The sequence below is a fragment of the Urocampus carinirostris genome, chromosome 11 (assembly GCF_059441175.1).
Source record: "Urocampus carinirostris isolate Australia breed hairy pipefish chromosome 11, RoL_Ucar_1.0, whole genome shotgun sequence".
Classification (NCBI taxonomy): domain Eukaryota; kingdom Metazoa; phylum Chordata; class Actinopteri; order Syngnathiformes; family Syngnathidae; genus Urocampus; species Urocampus carinirostris.
In genome coordinates, this window is record NC_142359.1 from 12,717,710 (window position 1) to 12,736,325 (window position 18,616).

General features: G+C 41.6%; 1 protein-coding gene across 7 annotated transcripts in view; it reads left to right on the forward strand.

Moving 5' to 3' along the window:
• nrxn2b (neurexin 2b) overlaps positions 1–18,616 on the forward strand; it is a 631,720-nt gene that overhangs the window by 503,475 nt on the left and 109,629 nt on the right. For all 7 annotated transcript variants that reach the window (XM_088347971.1, XM_088347972.1, XM_088347965.1 and 4 more), the window contains one exon: positions 12,773–12,954. In XM_088347971.1, coding sequence (XP_088204097.1) covers positions 12,773–12,954 — 182 coding nt within the window. The remainder of the gene's footprint in view (positions 1–12,772; positions 12,955–18,616) is intronic.

Here is an 18,616-nt window from a genome sequence, read left to right on the forward strand (position 1 = left end):
TAACATTTCATAAAATTATATGTTCTACTAAGTTGAGTTTAACTTACTTTTGGAAGATGCGTGTGGAAAAGTGACCGAAAAATAGCGTTCTAACCATTTTCGCAACCGCATCAAACTTTTGCCTTTTCTTTACACTTTACACCAACCATATTGAATGGATGCACAATATATTGAACAATGGAAATGTCAAAGTTCTTAGTGCGCTGGAGATAAAGACATAGACAGTATAGAATATTTAAACACGAACCAGGAAGAGGAAGCGGATTTGTTTTTTTTTACGTCCGGATGGATGCTGGGTGACCTCTCACAGCGCCACATGCCGGTGGTGGTGGAAAGAAGCTTTACAGTACTGTCCTGTACTTGGAAAACGGTGCACACAATACATAATCTAACTTACAGCAATGTCCGGATATTTTTTGACATCCCGAAAAAAATGTTCGTATCTACCATTTTACGTAAGTGGAAAGGTCGTAAGTAGGGGAGCGTCTGTATTCTTCTCTTCTCCACTCATTAACATTGACGAGATAGATACCAATGCTCTTTATTTACCTATCACGAATATTAAACTCAGCTATGCTTCCGTTCTGCGCCGCCACGCATCTTATCCTCCTTAGAGAACGCGTCTAAGCTCCTTTGTAGATGAATGAGACTTCATATTATGTCATTGCAACCGACTCGCTCGTTCGAGGATGATCAAATACTGTCCCAGCGCTCAAGTGAGCTATCATGACTGTAAATTGTTCTGAGCTTTTCTTTTATTCTACTGCTACGATTCCACCTTTTGAGAAATGATGGCTCGAACTGGGTCCAGGTGGTCACTGCATTGTTACAAAGTGTCAGAAGTGGGATGAGGGTAATTTACTTGCTTAAAGGGAGAGATGTGGGAATATTTGTAGGAACAAAGGTGAAACTAATGTCCCAGTTGTAGGTGCTGACAGGGGACATTAAATGTAACGCCCATTTCCTGAGCCTGTATAGCTTGTATGTATGATTAAAGTAGAATAAAAAGATACTCTCCTTTCATTAGTCTTAGTCATGCAGACAGTATATAGAACATTGTTACAACCTTGAAAAAACTTTTTTGTCTCTTTCCTTTCCGATATTTCTTCTGAATTTTCAGTTGAGTGCATATCCTTAGATTGTCATTTTCAGCTCGTCAGTGTTCCTTATCTGTAGATATATAACACCCCTCGCACCTCTCACATCATAATCGGTTACATAACAGTAGCAGTAGACAAAATAGCAAAGCCACTCGGCCTGCGCCAAGGTTAAAATAGGTGTGAAAACGAAGGGAAGCGAGGGATCTAGGACGCTAGTGAAACAGACACGAGGCTTTGGGCAAAAAATTTGAGGTGCAAGGCACAGAGCAATTTTCTGCCCTGGCTGTCCTTGCGTTTGGGTTTTTGTCTCCTCACATCATCGGTTCGGCTTGAGTTGTTTTTCGATGAAGAGCTCTCAGCAAGAAAAGTCATTTATTTGGAACTGGGCTTGTCTCTGCCCCCCTTTTGTGAGCTATCAGCGCTGTGGCAGGCCACCCAGACCGCCATCCGGGATCCCTCGGGGGGGTCAGTACAAAGAGCGAGAGGAGATAAAAGCCGTACAATGAACTGGATTTTATTCATTCAGACGTTTTAGAGTTCCAAGGCTCAAACCCATTTGGTCTTTCTCTATATTTCAAAGTCCCTGTTTACAAACGCTTTCGCCTGGTATCCACATTCAAATTCATATCACCGTACATTTTCAATTCCCAGAGGTTTTCTATGCCCCTGAGTACATAAAAACTCGCTTTCTAGTCTCCCCATACGCCAAAAGTGTTATGCAGTCCACTGCGCAATAACCAGCAAGGCAAAGAATGGCACGGGTGGAAGCTGGGCCCACAGCTGTTTTTACTTACCTGCTGCTACAAGTCCATCATCCCTGAGGAAATGGATCTATTATGTCGCCTGTTCCTCTGTGCAACATCAATCCTGACCCGACTGATCCGACGCTGCGTTCATCTCACAATGTATTCACTTGGCACATCCACCACGGACGTGTCCGCCTTTAATCTCCCTACTTGATCCACTCCCGCTTTTTGATGTGGTGGACCACAGGCCTGGGGAGACACAACCAAGTTCTCGCTTGTATCGCCTAGATCCCTCGCGTCCTACACCACGCTTTGCATTCCCGTCTCATCTTCACTGTAAATTCTTATTCTACCAATCGCTCGGAGGCACAATCTGTTCGTTTTATCAAAGCAGAACAGATTTAGAGTAAACTGCGCTCTGACCTGCGGTCTCAGGGGGTTCCTTTTCCGACTCAACCCAAAAAAAAACCTTGGACAAACAAATTATGCGAGGCTTTGGCATACACACTCAATAGAGTTGACTTGTGCCCAAGGTCCATTGCAAAAGCTGTCCTAAATATATCATCGTGTTTATTTCTATTTTGATTTTCACAAATTATTGAGTCCTTGTAGGATCAGGTGATGTGTTGGAACTGAAATAACTAAATGAACAAATCAAACCACGACGGTTTACTGCTGAAAAATTTATGTAGATGTTGCCAGCTCAGCGTTTGATTGGCATGTTATTCAATGAGTTAATTGCAAATGTTTGTGCGTCTGGGTGTGTGTGTCTGCAGCTTATAATTGCACCAATCTCTCAACATCCTCTTCGCAGTGTATGCAATACCAGTAGCATGTTATCACTAATGCACGTTCACTAGATTTTAGCACACGCAGGGATGATATTTTTCATGCATGTTGAACGATAACGCAAATGAGTGCACATTATGTAATTCTGGTGGTGATACTGCCTAAGAGGAAGATATGTAATATAATTAGATCAAGAGTCTGCCTTTATGATTCTTTTATTATTATAACTGGTGCTGATATTTGGTGGGCGTGTCAGCTTGCTGAATGAGTTATAGTAAACCATATGATTTGTATTTATGATGACAAAACAGATCAATATTTGTGTTGCATTCACATTGAAATGTGCCAGTTTTGTGATTTTGATCATGTTTCATTTTTTTCCTCATACTGAGGTTTTGAGTTTTTCCTTGCCCTTGTGTAGGTTTTAGATCAGGTAATGGTGTTTTAATAGTCTTCAGTATGTAATAGTCTGTAGTCTGTTCAGCCCTTTGTGACTTATTGTTATTAAGGGCTATATAAATAAACATGACTATAGAAATAAACGTGTCTTTAACTTTAACCAAAGCATTTAATTGTTTTCCATCTGTAAAGTGAAATAGTCATGGAGACATTAATCTGATGGACTCCAGCACAGGTATAATCAATTGGTCGAGTCGATTTTGCTAGAGCTAATTGAACAATGGATATTATGACCATTTTGAGCAGGCGTAGGCATTTGAAGATGTGGTGGGTTGGAAATATGCGTCATTATTCGAGTAATAGGCCAGCTTGGTTAGACGAAAGGTCAGACGGATCTATACTTGCTTCATTTGCAAGGCTCTGCTGCCTTCTGGTATAAAGTCATGTTTGCAGCTGTTCATGATGCGCTTGCAAGTACAGGCATTCCTTAGCCCCGCTCGAATAAACTATTTTTTTTTTCAACTTTTTTAGGGTCTGGGTTGACGTTTGGACTTTACTAGAAACAGGCCTTTTTACTTCCACCAAATGTATGCCACAATGAAAAAAAAAAAACTTTTTTTTAAAAACCTGTATGGACGAGCATAACGCCTCTCTTCTGAACCTAACCCAACGCTCTTTCCTCGAACTTAATGTGTTTCATCCCGAACATCTCTGATAAAAGTACAAAGTAATATATTAAGTTTAAAATCAAGCATAAAGGCTCTTTGAACTCAATTGGGAATTGTTAACACTCACTTGATTGAGAAAATATTCAACTTTAAAATGTTAAGGACACCTCAAACAATGCTCCCCCTCTTTTACGCGGCTTCATCAGATAAAATATGGAAATAAACATATTCCCCTGCACTATCTAGTGAGCAGATATGTAGTATATCTAGGGTTTCTACTCAAAAGGTAATACAATCCATTCAGATTGAAGTTGGAGGAATGGAATCTCTACGTTGCCGTTATTCAGATTAAACAGCAGAGGATGCAAGAAGTCCACCACAAAAATTGCTTTTTATTCGAAATGTCATCTTCAAAAGCTTTGTATATTAATCCTTATTCTAAGTAACATCAACTCCACAGTTCATTATTTTGACAAGAATTAGTAATCCAAAGAGAAGTGTAAAAACACCAACACACACATTGTTTGATCTACAACACTACTAGATTTATTTACACAATTATTTAATAAACTAGCACTTCAACTAGACAATCTCAGTGGGTTTAAAGAAAAAGTGGTGTAGAAGCAGGTAGATCTACCTTGAAAATTAAAACAGCTACTGAAAGAAATGGGCAGATTTTTCTATGGCGTGTTCAAAGCATGTGACACTAGCACTAAAAACGTCAGTTGTGCAATTCTTCTTGTTTTTACCTTAGAGATAGTCTAGAAAGCTGGGTCTCTCTCACCTTTAGCCGAGTTTTGGCTCAGGTTGCAAGGACATCTTGGAGACGCTTCTAGCGCATGGCACGAGCGTGATAGTCGAGCAAAGGATGGAGGGAGAGAGGAAATGGGCGAAATGGGAAAAGAGAATGAGATGGACTTTGTTGCCTCTTTTTAAATCCTTCTTGACATCATTGACCATCGGAAGGAAACCTGTCATATGAACATGCCACGCGAGTTCCTACCAAGATACTGAAATCAGCCTTGACAAAATAAAGTTTAACAAATGGTGCCAATTTCATCAAACCTGCCATAAAAGACTTGATCGTGACTCAGCTCACAAAGACAAATCAACAACCTTTCGAATCTTTATTATTAATCTGTAAAGGCTCTCTTGAAACCGGATTCTCACTTGTAGATGCCTAATGCGTACATTTTTGAAGCTGTCACGGGCGTGAGGAGGGTCTCTAGTTCAGTTCATCATGGACGTGGAGAGACAGGCGTGGAAGAGCGTCAGTAGTTCAGTTCATCATGGGTGTGGGGAGACGCGCGTAGAGACAGTGTCGGTAGGCGAGTGTGGTTCAATGCATCAGGGGCGTGGGGAGACGGGCGTGGACGAGCTTCGGTAGTTCAGTTCATCATGGGCGTGGGGGAGACTCGCGTAAAGACAGCGTCAGTAGGCGAGTGTGGTTCACTTCATCAGGGGCGTGGGGAGATGGGCGTGGAGGAACTTCGGTAGTTCAGTTCATCATGGGTGTGGGGAAATATGTACAGAGGCATGTCAGTAGTTCAGTTCATCATGGGAGTAGGGAGATGTGCGTAGAGCCAGGTCAGTACTTCAGTTCATCATGGGCGTGGGGGGATGGGCGTGGATGAGCTTCGGTAGTTCAGTTCATCATGGGCGTGGGGAAATATGTATAGAGGCACGTCAGTAGTTCAGTTCATCATGGGCTTAGGGAGATGTGCGTAGAGCCAGGTCAGTAGTTCAGTTCATCATGGGCGTGGGGAGACGGGCGTGGAGGAGCTTCGCTAGTTCAGTTCATCATGGGCGTGGGGAAATATGTAAAGAGGCACGTCAGTAGTTGAGTTCATCATGGGAGTAGGGAGATGTGCGTAGAGCCAGGTCAGTAGTTCAGTTCATCATGGGCGTGGAGAAACGGGCGTGGAGCAGCTTTGGTAGTTCAGTTCATCATGGGCGTGGGGAAATATGTAAGGAGGCATGTCAGTAGTTGAGTTCATCATGGGAGTAGGGAGATGTGTTTAGAGCCAGGTCAGTTGTTCAGTTTATCATGGGCGTGGGGAAACGGGCGTGGAGGAGCTTCGGTAGTTCAGTTCATCATGGCCGTGGGGAAATATGTATAGAGGCACGTCAGTAGTTCAGTTCATCCTGGGAGAAGAGAGATGTCTGTAGAGCCAGGTCAGTAGTTCAGTTCATCATGGGCGTGGGGATCCATGGGTAAAGATGGCGTCAGTAGGCGAGTGTGGTTATGTCCATTACGGGTGTAGTTTTATCATGCGGCTTAGGTAGTCCAACACTGAGAAAAGAGGAGACTCGGGGGACGAATGGTGAGTTTTTCGAAAGCCCTATGTTTTGACTGAGTCTGTAGCTGGAAAGGGGGTGTATTTATGGTAGAGGCCATATATATAAAAAGATATCTGCTTCCACCTACTGAAATGGATGAATACTTCTTTATCGGTTGATTGCTGGAGAAAAATAATGATATATGACATGATTAGTGGCATTGTTTTGAGGTTTTTTTTTTTTTTTCCAATACACTAGTCATGGTCTCTGGCTTCACTAGAAAAAAAACTGATTCAGAGAACGACAACATTTTTATTGAGTGCCGATCCAATAACGGATTTGCTCTAGCTTGCCACAGCTCTGCTTCCTAATGTATGTTGCTGGACTTGTTAGAAAAAAATAAGATCCAAGACTCACAAGCTTGTCATCTCCTGGGCGGTCCGCAATCAGAGCACAAAGGAGCCACCGATTACCGCAGTGCCCGGAAGCCATCTAACAACGGACACACCGACATACACGACTACCTGACACTTTCATGATGCGATGTTCGTCTGATAACAATTTGCAACACACTGTCAAGTCTTCTCATCTCTGGAAAGCTATTTTTCTTCCGTCCTCCTTGTACTCCACCAGCTCGCCTTGCATTATTCTCTGGCGGCTGTATTATTTCAGCGGTGACTAATTATCGCAGCGTGACAGCAGGGGCTTGCAAGCGGCGAGGGGAAGGGAGGCCGGTGGTGCAGGAGAGGATGATGAAAGGGAACAAGGTGCAAAAAGGGCGAGACATGGTGACGCAACGGTGCGAGAAGCAAACTGCAGGGCAGAAGGGGAAAGAAACTACAAAGGAGGGGAAGAGGACACAATCCAGTCCAAAAAGGACTGATAAAAGTAACATTACTTGTGAGGAAATGCCAAAAAGCACACACTGGATTTTATTCTGGAACTGCAACAGTAGTGTGCTTCATGCCAATGCTTCTTTCTTCAATCTTTGAAGAAGCCAAGTACTTGCTTCACCATTGCCAATTGAGGATTTCATTTATTGTTCCTAATTCAGACTTTTCACTTGCTTTTTTATAATTTGTATATTTTGCTATTTTTCTATAATATAATATATTTTGTTGGTAAGACAAATACCTTATCACAAGGTTTACTTTTCTTATTATATATTTATTTACTTTTATATATATCATGTATCGTATCTTAAACTTATTTGCAGACAATTAATAAACAAGACATTTTTTTCACCAGAAAAAAAGGAGAAATAACTATGTAAATAGAGAAAAATAGCCCTAAATCAAAAACATCTTATAATAATTTTGGCAATTTATATTTTCACATGTTTTTTATGAAAATTCTTACTTAAAAATTAAAATACAGTGTTGTATGATCGCCTTGCAAACTCTGTATAAGGCGCACATGTAACTAAACTGAATAAGGAGAAAGGCATTGTGGTAAGTAATTTGGTCATTCTGAATCGATTGAATTCCAACGCATTGTGGGAAGTAATTAGGTCGGGCATAAAATGCATAGCAACACTTATTCAAAACCTTTCCGTCATGATTGCCGATTTGAATCACCTTTGCCCGCTCATTTGGCGCCAGCCGCTCCAGACTATCTGATTGGCTCCCTGTCCCTTCTCAACCTCAGTCCTGTCACTCGCCTGTGGTCAGTCCGTCAGCGAACCTTTGTTGTTACAGGGAAGCATGTTTTACTGCCGCCGGTCCCGTTTTTGCACCCGTTTTTCCTCCTGTCCGTTCCTGACCTCCCCGTTTGTCTTCGGCTATGACCTGTTTTATATCCCGACCCAGTCTGCTCTCCTGTCCCGGCTTACGACCCGTTTTTGATCCTGACCACGTTTTTGCTCTCCTGTCCCGGCTATCGACCTGTTTTCCGTCCCTGACACCGCCACCTCCCGCTACGGAAGATCCACTTCCGTGTTCGGATCACAATCAATGTATGCATACATACCATTTCAGAACCTATAATGTATGCAATATGTTAGCATTAAGCTATCTGGGACTTAGACGCATGTTGTGTTTTCTAAAAAGAAATATTCCTTAGAAAAATGTTACATTCATACCATTTTCTAGATCATATCAACTGAGATGAGTCTCTTGCATTCAAAGCAGGTCTCATTCACATGTCACTAGAACATGCTGTGCACCCGCAGGGAAGTCAATTTCGTCAATTAACACCCTGCATGGACGCCGCGCACCATATGTTGCTTTTTCTTGCTCCTCAGCATCTGCGTTTCGGTACGAGCAAAACGGCTTTCGGAATCCCATGGCGTCCCGGCGTCCGAGCACCTGCTTTTGCTCAGAGGATTCTTCACCCGCTACGTTGCCTTCGCCTTAATGAAGCGCATCTTCCCCAATGAGTTGCGCCTGGCGGGGGATTAGTGCGTCACGGTTCTCTCCTGGTAAAACACCTGCTGCTCTGTTTCTGACGAAATCCGCCTCGCACTTGGAAGACGAGGAAGAATGGATAAATATCTTCATTCCACCAAAATAATTCCCCTGTGGCGCTGTTGCTAAGTTGTTTCATATCCGAGTATTGCTACACTCTGACTCATTGTCACGCTAATTTCCAACTCTTCCAAACGATAAAACTCGGGACATTTAGTTAAACCTCAGCCACTTACTCCCCTTTTTAATCATTGCAAACAGGGGCGGTGCAAGGGGCGGGCAAGACCCAGGCGGGACATGCTCTGCCAACCCTAAGAAACGCGGATGTAGTGTTGACGGCAGTCTGGGAAGCACATATGCTATCTCATTTATATGGTGTAAGTCAGCGGACACTAGCTTGGACTCTCCTGTCTCCTATAGCACACACTGTGTGCGTCAGTCCCCCTGAAGTGAGCAGCTCCCTTTGTCGTAGTGATGGGAATTAAGTCTCTTTTTTTTTAAAAGCTGCTCTTTTGGCTCGGCTGACTAAAAACGGCACGCTCTTCAGATTGTTTTTGTTGCTTTGAACTGTATATCACCAATTATTATAAAACGTTGCACAAAAAGACTTGGGAAATGACAGCAGAAAAAAAAGAAAAAAAAAGAAAATAAGAATGGAAAAAAGAGAGAAAAGAAGAAGACATAAAGCAAGAAAGAAATCATATGTGGGAAGCTTGAAAAACATAAACAAAAGAATAGAATAAGAAAATAAAGGGGTAAAATATGAAACAAAATGAAAGAAAGCAAGAAACAAAAAAGGAAAATTGAGAACAAAAGAACAAGAAAAAGCATAGCAAAAACCAAGTAAAAAGCAAGGAAAACAAGAAACAAAAAAAGAAAAAATGAAGAGAAAATAATAATTTTTAAAATGGGACAAAAGCAAGAAAAATTATCTAGGGGTAGTGTAATGTAGTATCAATCACAAAACTAATTCATTTTGTTTTTTATTATATCCTTCAACTAATTTATATTCGCTTTTTTTCCCATTCAAGTAAACTTTGAACCTTTTTATACCAAGCAACTTCAAATAAAGCAACTGGAATCCCTGTGTGACACAATAAAATGTCAATAAAAAATATTAACTTTAGTGCAAAAAGGAATAAATTACGAAATACGAGAATAAAGTATACAATGTTATGCAACACATCCCTGAAAAAACAGTTGATATTCAATATAAATATTAGAAAAAGAATAAACTTATCAACCTTGAAACTGGTGTGGAGCAGGACATTTTAATGTTTTTGTTTACACATCATTTTCCAATACTTACTAGAAAAAAAATGTAAATGATATTTAGTATCAAAAGTTGCTTCAGTGGCTCTAATTTTGCTAGTTTACGTTTAGTAACGCTAGAAAAAAAACAGGTTTAAAAGTGTATAAAATTAATTGAAAGTACTACATTGATAAGAAAATAATTTACATTTTTACTATTCAATTTGAATAATGTTCGGTTGTTTGTTATTCTGACTCATTGTTGTTCATGGTGGTGACTGTATTTACATCTGTGTCACTTTTTGCTAATCATGCTGCTGTTCTTTGATATCCACAGCCCCTAGGGCTGATCTGCTTTTTGTAGCCTATAAGATTTCATAAAAAGAAAGGGTTCATGGAGGACCTTTTAGGACAGTTTGGAGTTTCTCACCTGAGGGTTTTTCATAGTCAAAATTAATCTATCTTTGTTTAAAAAAGGTCAGCATTTATTTACGGCTTTTCAAGTCACTGAAGACCTCCCGAATCGCGTTAAAATGCGCTTTACACTTTGTCAAGTCAAGTCATGTTTATTTGTGACGCCCTTTATCACAAGGAGTCTCAAAGGGCTGCACAGACCACAGATAATTGCAAACTACAGACTATCATTACACCATCCCCTGATCTAAAACCTACATGAGGACAAGGAAAAACTCAAAAACCTTAACATGGAGAAAATGAAGAAACCTTGTGAGGGTAGGTAATCCCCCTTCCAGGATGACCAGGCTGCAACAGTTCCTGCAAAAACCCATTCACACACACACACCCACACACCGATTGTGACGTCAATCAGGCTTATCGAGCCCATGGACACTTAACATGTAACTCGGGAGAGCCGGAAATCGAACCTGTGTTCTCTCGTCTCAGGACGAGCGCTCTACCTCCTGAGCCGCTAAACTATAAACATATCAAACAGTAAAATTCAAAGTATTGAAATGATTCCCTGATACAAGCGACTTAAATGAGGTTCCACTGCAGGGTGTCTAGACCATGCCTTTGGGATAGGGTTAGAAACCCGGTCTTCCAGGCTGTACATTACAGACTGTATTGACAGTCGGAAATGAAAAAAATGTGACTGTGCTGTCAAAAGGTTTTAAGACACTAAGACCACAGTGTAGTTTATGTTGCCAAACCTTATATCTGGATTATTTCTGTTTTCCTTCCTCTTCCCCTCTCTCTTTGTGCTTTGACCCAATAAAGGTTGGGAAAGTGTTCTATATCCCGGTTGCAATTTGTTCTTGTTTTTTAGGTTTAACCTCATTTTGTTGGTTTTAGTCCCTCCTGAGTCTGGGCATGTCACGGCTGTGCGGTTTTGAGCTTGCCGCGGCTGCATGGTTTTCGGCTTGTCATGCCTGTGTGGTTTTCAGAGATTAGTTGAAGGTCAGCCACCAAATCCAGTCGTCAACCAGGTTTAATCGGTTGTTGACATTTAACGTTCAGATGTTCTTTCCATGATCTAAACCAGGTGTGTCAAACTCATTTTAACACGGGGGCCACACGATAGAACAAACGTTCTGTCGGGGGCCAGACTAGTAGATTAAAGAGAAAGAAAAAGAGAGATAAAGAAATAAGAGAAAGAGGGAGGGAAAAGGAGAGAGGGCGGGACAAAAAGAGAAAAAGAGAGAGAGGGAGAGAGCGTGAGAAACAAAAGATAAAAAGTTGTGAGAGAGGGGGAAAAGAAAGGAAGAGGAAGAAAGAAATCCAAAGAGAAATGGAAAGACAAAAGGAGAGAAAAGAGAAAAGAAAGCATGAAGGGTATAAAGAGAGAAAGTGAAAAGAGAGAAAAAGAAAAAAGGAAGTTTGAGCAAAAGAGGTTAAAAGACACAGAGAGAGAAAGAGACAAAGAGCAACAAAGGAAGAGAAAAAGAGAGACACAGAGAGTGAAAGAGACAGAGAGTGGGAGAAAAGGGGTGGAAGAGAGAGAGAGAGAGAGAGAGAGAGAGATACAAGTACAGTGTCTTTGTTCGAGGCACCTGGCTTCAGCAACATCAAGTTGACATATTTCAACCTGCAGCTTGTTTTTCTCTTGCGCTTTTCTGAGTGTTGTCTCGCGGGCCGGATTCAATCCCTTAGCAGGCCTGATCTGGCCCGCGGGCCGCCTGTTTGACACCTGTGATCTAAACAATGGCCGAAAACATCAATCGTGTACTGCAGGCGCACTTATTTTCACCAAACTAAGGGATCATTTTCACATTGGAATAATGGCTCTACTCAAAAGGCCTGATGTAACTCATAGCTATAACTAAATGTAATAATATGTAAAATAAATGTGACAACTTCTTTATGTAAAGTAACTCTGAATTCATTAGTTATTAATGACACAAACAATATAGTGTCACTGTACTTATATATGTTAAAAAAATAAATATAGTAATATCTCTTTATACTAGCAATTAGAAATGTGAGTGAAAACCCAATTTACGAGAAGTTACCAATAGAGACTGGGACTTTAAAGTTATTTATTATATCTTATCCATCTTATTGCTGTATTTTCATGTCAATACTATTTGAATGTGTTTTTAATGATCAGGAAGATTTTTTATGCTTTTGAGAGGCCGGGAACAAATTAATTGGTTTTCAGTTATTTCATATTAGGAAAATGTGCTCGAGATACAATCAACTCTTAATACAAGCACAATCTAAGAACAATTTAAAATTGCATGTAGTGGTGTCACTGTACAATAAAATGATAAGGATAATTTATTTTTCAATTCCACTCACTAGCATCTATATGGAAATACTGCCGTGTAGTAGCACCGAGCCTACACTTCATGGATATTGTAGAATTGTGGAAATGTAGTTTTAGGTCAAAGAACTCTTTCGAAGTTTTTTTCTTTTATTTTAGACACTCAGAAATGTTAAGCCTTTCGGGCCATGAGTTTCACTCAAGTTCTGTACCAGATGAAATGCCTTTGGGTTTCCAAAGAATAGAGACAAGAGAAACAGACACAGCAAGATGAATCATACTGTTAAATGTATCAAATTTTCTACGGCTTGGGAAATTTCAATTATTAGTATTTTTTTGTTGTTGTTTTTGGGGAAATTCAAAATTCTGCCATGATTAGTAAATGTTCATTCTGTGTGTTCTTTTTTTATAGCTGGGACGACATACATCTTTGGCAGGGGCGGAGCCCTCATCACATATACGTGGCCACCCAACGACCGGCCGAGTACTCGGGCAGACCGGCTCGCGGTCGGATTTAGCACGCAACTGAAGGAGGCCATCTTGGTCAGGGTTGAAAGCGCCAAAGGACTGGGCGACTACCTGGAGCTGCACGTGGTAGGAACATACCTCCATTTTCCTGTGTTTTCTGTGGGGGACGAGGGGTTAATTTGGTTTGCTTTGTTTTACAATGTACCGTAAATTCCCTATGACGAGACGCTACATGTTTCCTACATTTTAAACTCTGCAACCGACAATTTGTTAGCTAAATGCCTTGTCATCTAATTAGTGATGCGCATGAATGGAGATCCCCACGTTCCCTATGAAGTAAGATGCCGATCTCGGCAAAATCAGCAGGGAAATGTCTAGAACAGAAAAGTAACACATTCTGTTGGGATTAAGAAAATTGCGGGCCGTGTCTGTAGCTGTCAGTCTTTCAGTATTCAACCAGTGCAGCTGTCAATAATATTCAACAAACATTAAAATACACGCAGGAGTGTAAATGGTAAATGGTCTGGATTTATATAGCGCTTTTCAAGTCAATGAAGACCTTCCAAAACGCTTTACAATGTGCTTCACACCCACCCATTCACACACTCACACACCAATAGGGAGTCAGCCATGCAAGGCGCCTACCTCCTTATTGGGGGCATTAGGGATTCAGTGTCTTGCCCAAGGACACTTTGACAAATAACACGGAGGAGCCGGGAATCGAACCCGCGACCTCTTGATCCCAAGACGAGTGTGACAAAAATATTCTCAAAATAAAGCAAAGTTTACTATACTGAGTAAAATTCAAAAGCCTGAACAATCACAACAGCCTGTAGACATGCCAAGCAAATAATAATAACGATGATGATGAGTTATCGAGTAATTCCCCCCCCCCCAAAAAAAAAATTCATGGAAGGCATCAAAAAAGTATATGTGTACGGGTAGCAAAGGTCCCCTGAACATTTTGAGTGGTTCGAAGTAAACTTAAAAAAACAAAACAAATCTGTAATGACAAAGTTATAACACCACAAAGTCAGGACATTCCTTGGTCAAAATACTTCGAGAGTAGATCGTTATTTCTCTCCCTAAGGGTTAAGCTCTCCCATCCCTTGCACACATGACAAAGTGATAGAAAGGAGACCAAGTGTTGCAGACTCTAGTTTTCACTTTTTAAGTCAAAATTCACAAACACAAATCTCTATACATGCTGATACTAGTTACTAACTAAGGGGTACACGATAAAAAAAATGAGCAATAAACAAAAGGAAAAAAAACGTGATCGGACAGCCTAATATGAGGTCAGTTTTTGGCCTGTTAGGAAAAATATACCCCCGATAGTCACCTGTTGCCACACTAAAATATTCAATCAGCAGACACTATTTGTTAGAAGGATTCAAAATATGTAATTAAAATTATTTTTATGTAGCAAAAGCAATACTTGTTTTCCTCTTTATCACTTGGTCATGTGTGCAAGGGATGGGAGATCTAAAGATCAGTTTATTGTGTACAAGCTGTTATGATTGTACGAGCCCCGGAATTTTAGTCAGCACATCAAGTTTTGTTTTGAGAATGTTTTTGTCGCGCTCCTGCGTATATAAGCAACGGCACGGTGGCTGGGTCCAACTACCGCAACCTTCCCCTGTGGAGTTTGCATGTTCTCCCCCGTGATTGTCCGGTTCCTCCCACATTCTAAAAACACGCATGTCAGGTTAATTGGCTGGTTCAAATTGTCCGTAGGTGTGAATGAGCGAGTAAATGGTTGTCTGGCTCTGTGTGCCCTCCAACCGGCTGGCAACCAGTTCAGGGTGTCCCCTGACCACTGCCCGAAGATACCTGGGATGGGCTCCAGCACCCTTGTGACCCTACTGAGGATAAACAGTGCAAATAATGGATAGATGCATGCTGCACTAGTCTATTAAGACAAATGTTGGTCTTAATCACAGCACAATGTGTTACCCTCCTGCGATAAACCTTTTCCTGTGTTTTCCAGTTTTTTGTTTTTTGTTTTTCAAATGTAAAAAAATTAACGTGGATGAGTTCATTTTCACGGCTGTTTAAACTCGTCCATGCGGCTTGTAATCAGGTGTCTTCTGTAGCCCGGAATTTATGGTACTTAAACGATACATTGCAGATTGAATTTGAAACAAAAAGGTAGCGTTAGCGGCGATGATCCCTTCCTGATGTGCAACATTGGCTGGATTCCAAGGCTAATTAACACCTCGTTCCGTGCACAGCAATTAGTCTCGTTCATTTGGCCTTATTGCTTTCATATGTTACGCTTAAAGGTCGTTTAAAAAGCAGCGCTAATGACAACTTTAAATGGCGGTTATAGTCGCAGTAAATGCGCTGTCAATGGTTCTGATTGTCACTTTGACCCCTAATGGAACATCAAGGCTAATTTGAATCCCGGATGATGAATAATACTCAGCATGGTCTATAATGGGCAAAGTTAATTCAAGTTGAAGCTCGAGTAAGTTGATGCCTTATTAGAACTAGAGCCGCAACTAATGATTATTTTAACAGTTTACTAGTCACGACTATTGAAACGATTAGTCGAATAATCGTATGTGTTTTATTCTTGAATTTTGCAAGGTGTTGAATAGGTTATGTGGAATATTATGAAAAACATGAGAAAAATGGGTGCAATAATAAATAAATATTTAACTACACATACTGCGGATTCATACAAAAATTAAATAAAAGTCAATAGGGCGCAGTGATAGTTCAGTAGAAGCATACTGTCGGTAATCATGATAAATGTGAACTCTATACCAAAAAAGACGGACGAACTGGCTGTGCTGGTGAAAAACACCTAAGCTCACAGTTTGCTGTGTTTTACGGAAACGTAACTCACGTTTAGCATCCCGGACGCTAACGTGTAGCCACCCGGAGCTACCCGGACCGGAGCTATCCGGAGCTATCCGGCTTCAGCGCTGTTAGACAAAGATACGAAAGCCTGCGGGAGGCGGAGAGGAGGTGGACTTGCTAACACGAGGTGGTGTAACCCTGGGCACAAAGATTTCCATCTGCCGCAGGGATGTCGAACTTTTGGACTAGCGTCTGACGTCATCCAGTACGCTAAACCAGCGGAAAGGAGGTGGACTAGCTAACACGAGGTGGTGTATCCCTGGGCACAAAGATTTCCATCTGCCGCAGGGATGTCGAACTTTTGGACTAGCGTGTGAGGTCATCCACTCCGCTAGACCAGCGGAGAGGAGGTGGACTAGCTAACTCCACTCCGCTAAACCAGCGGAGAGGAGGTGCACTAGCTAACACGAGGTGGTGTATCTCAGGGCACAAAGATTTCCATCTGCCGCAGGGATGTCGAACTTTTGGACTAGCGTGTGACGACCAGCTCGGTAGCCTAGATGGTAGGGCGCCCGCTCCGAGACTGGGAGTTCGCTGGTTCAAGCCTCGGCCGAGTCATACCTAAGACTTACAACGTTGGTACTCATTGCCTCCCTGCTTGCCTCCCTGCTTGGCGCTCGGCATTAAGGGTTGAAATTGGGGGGTTTGGTCAACTAATGACTCCCAAGACAGCAGTTGGGTCTAAAAACCCGGCGCCGATCGAAGGCGACGCGTCACGTCGAGAGGTTCGCGTGTCAAATGATTTCTTGTATATATCATGTTTATGGTATATACTGGCTGAATAAATAAATACAATAAAACAATACAATAGAAACAAATCCACTCCGCTAAACCAACGGAGAGGAGGTGGACTCGCTAACACGAGGTGGTGTATCCCTGGGCACAAAGATTTCCATCTGCCGCAGGGATGTCGAACTTTTGGACTAGCATGTGATGTCATCCACTCTGCTAAACTACAACAAGCACCCCGAGGGCATCATGTTAATCTGTTAATAAACAACAAGGGAGACTGCTGGAAGTGTGAATTTCCCTACGGGGATGAATAAAGTATCAATCTATCTACATCCATCAAAAAACCTCTTTCCATTTTTTATGGACAGGTAAATAAATAATAAATTAAAACCAAGTAAATAGATCAGTAAATAAAGTACATTTATTGGTGAACTGTGAAATCTGCAAACACAAGTACTTAACGATTCTCAACAGTTTGAAATCCAACAGTTTTAACAATCGAAGTTTGGCGATTTTAAGGTTTTAACAAATGTCGTATGTTCTCTGGACTGCATGTATTTATTTTGAAATATGTCTCTCAGGAATCTTCCGCTCAAGCTGTCTGTTATTGCAAAATACACGCCTATAAAATATACAATGCATGTCATCAAAACTTTATTGACTTTAACGTTACTTGAATCTTACTGAGGCGAGTCAGACTCCGTTTTGTCTGACGTGCTCTAATGTCCATGTGTCACTTAGCTACCACAATGATACACAAGGTCTGCTTTGCAAATTTTGCAGGTTGTCTTTTTATTTGCCATATGCAGGCTAAAATGCTCACAAACTTGAAAAATTATGGTTTGGGTACTTGATGTTGCCGCTTTTGGAGAGAATCAAATATTTAGTTCACGGTGCACGGATCCCTTAACTGCATGGGTCGTCGAGGCACCAATGAGGACACGACTCTGGACAGCTTTTTCCACTCTTGACGGTTCCTGGCCTGTCCAATTTGCCCTCTGATGGTGTTGCAGACCATTTTGTTTGTCACATGGGCTAAGTTGCTGATGCCTAGAAGTTTCCTGTAGCATTTTATCTCCGAGGCCTGGATTTTATTCAGTTTTACTGTAAAAGTCCATGTCTCGCAAGCGGAAGAGGAAGATGGAAATGACTAGTGCTTGTATGAGTCAGATATTTGATTTCACTGCCACATTTCTGGCCCTCCAGATGGGTTTAAGATCAGAGGATGGTGTGTGCAGTCCTTTAAGACATGTTGTGATTAAGGACTACTCAAATAAATGTCACGGGGCGGAGCGGGAAACGGGAAAAAAGGACCCATTTGCGTAGACGTACTCACAATGTATTGGGGGAAGGATGAGGCTGGTGCGCACACTCGATCCGGGGATCGATGGTCGCGGAGTGGATTAGAAATCCAAACAAAAGACAAGTTGTCAAAAACAAACAAACGGATCAGAACAAAAACAAAACAGGATCAAATGCGAGCAGATTCACAGAACTAGGCATTTAACAGGTTTTAACAGAACTCTCACAGAGTTTAACCAGGTTTAACAACTAAACAATGATCTGCCCAAGGGCAGTTCCAAAAGGCGTGTTTAAGTACCCATAGGAGTAATCAGGAAAATACAGGTCAGCCGGTGTCAAGGGGCAGGGCCAGCTGGACGCCATGGCAAACGTGCAGGACATGACAATAAATGTGACTTGACTTGACTTGAATTTAAGTCTGGCAAGTAAGGATGTGGTTTGCGCTATCCTAGCCATGATTTCTGGTTCTGAACCTTTTGGAGAGAACATCGTTGGGCATTGCCCCAAAAATAGGCAGAGGGGAGATATGGCAAAAAGGGAACACGCTTTATTGCATTAGGGACACGTTCAAAATTCATGACGTTCAACATTGGCTTTTATTGTGTTCTCAAATAAAGTTAAGATATATCGTGAAGGCCGTCCTCCCCCAGCATTTCAGCTTGTGACCTATTGCAACAATGTCATCCCACGACCTTCACCAGATGCCTACATACCATAAATTCCGGACTATAGAGCGCACCTGATTATAAGCCGCACCCACCACATTTTAAAAGGAAGACCGAATTTGTACATACATAACCTGCACCTGTATATAAGCCGCACGCGCCCACATTTAAACATGTAATACAAACACAAAATTAACCCGAACCCAACATCAAGTCCCGCG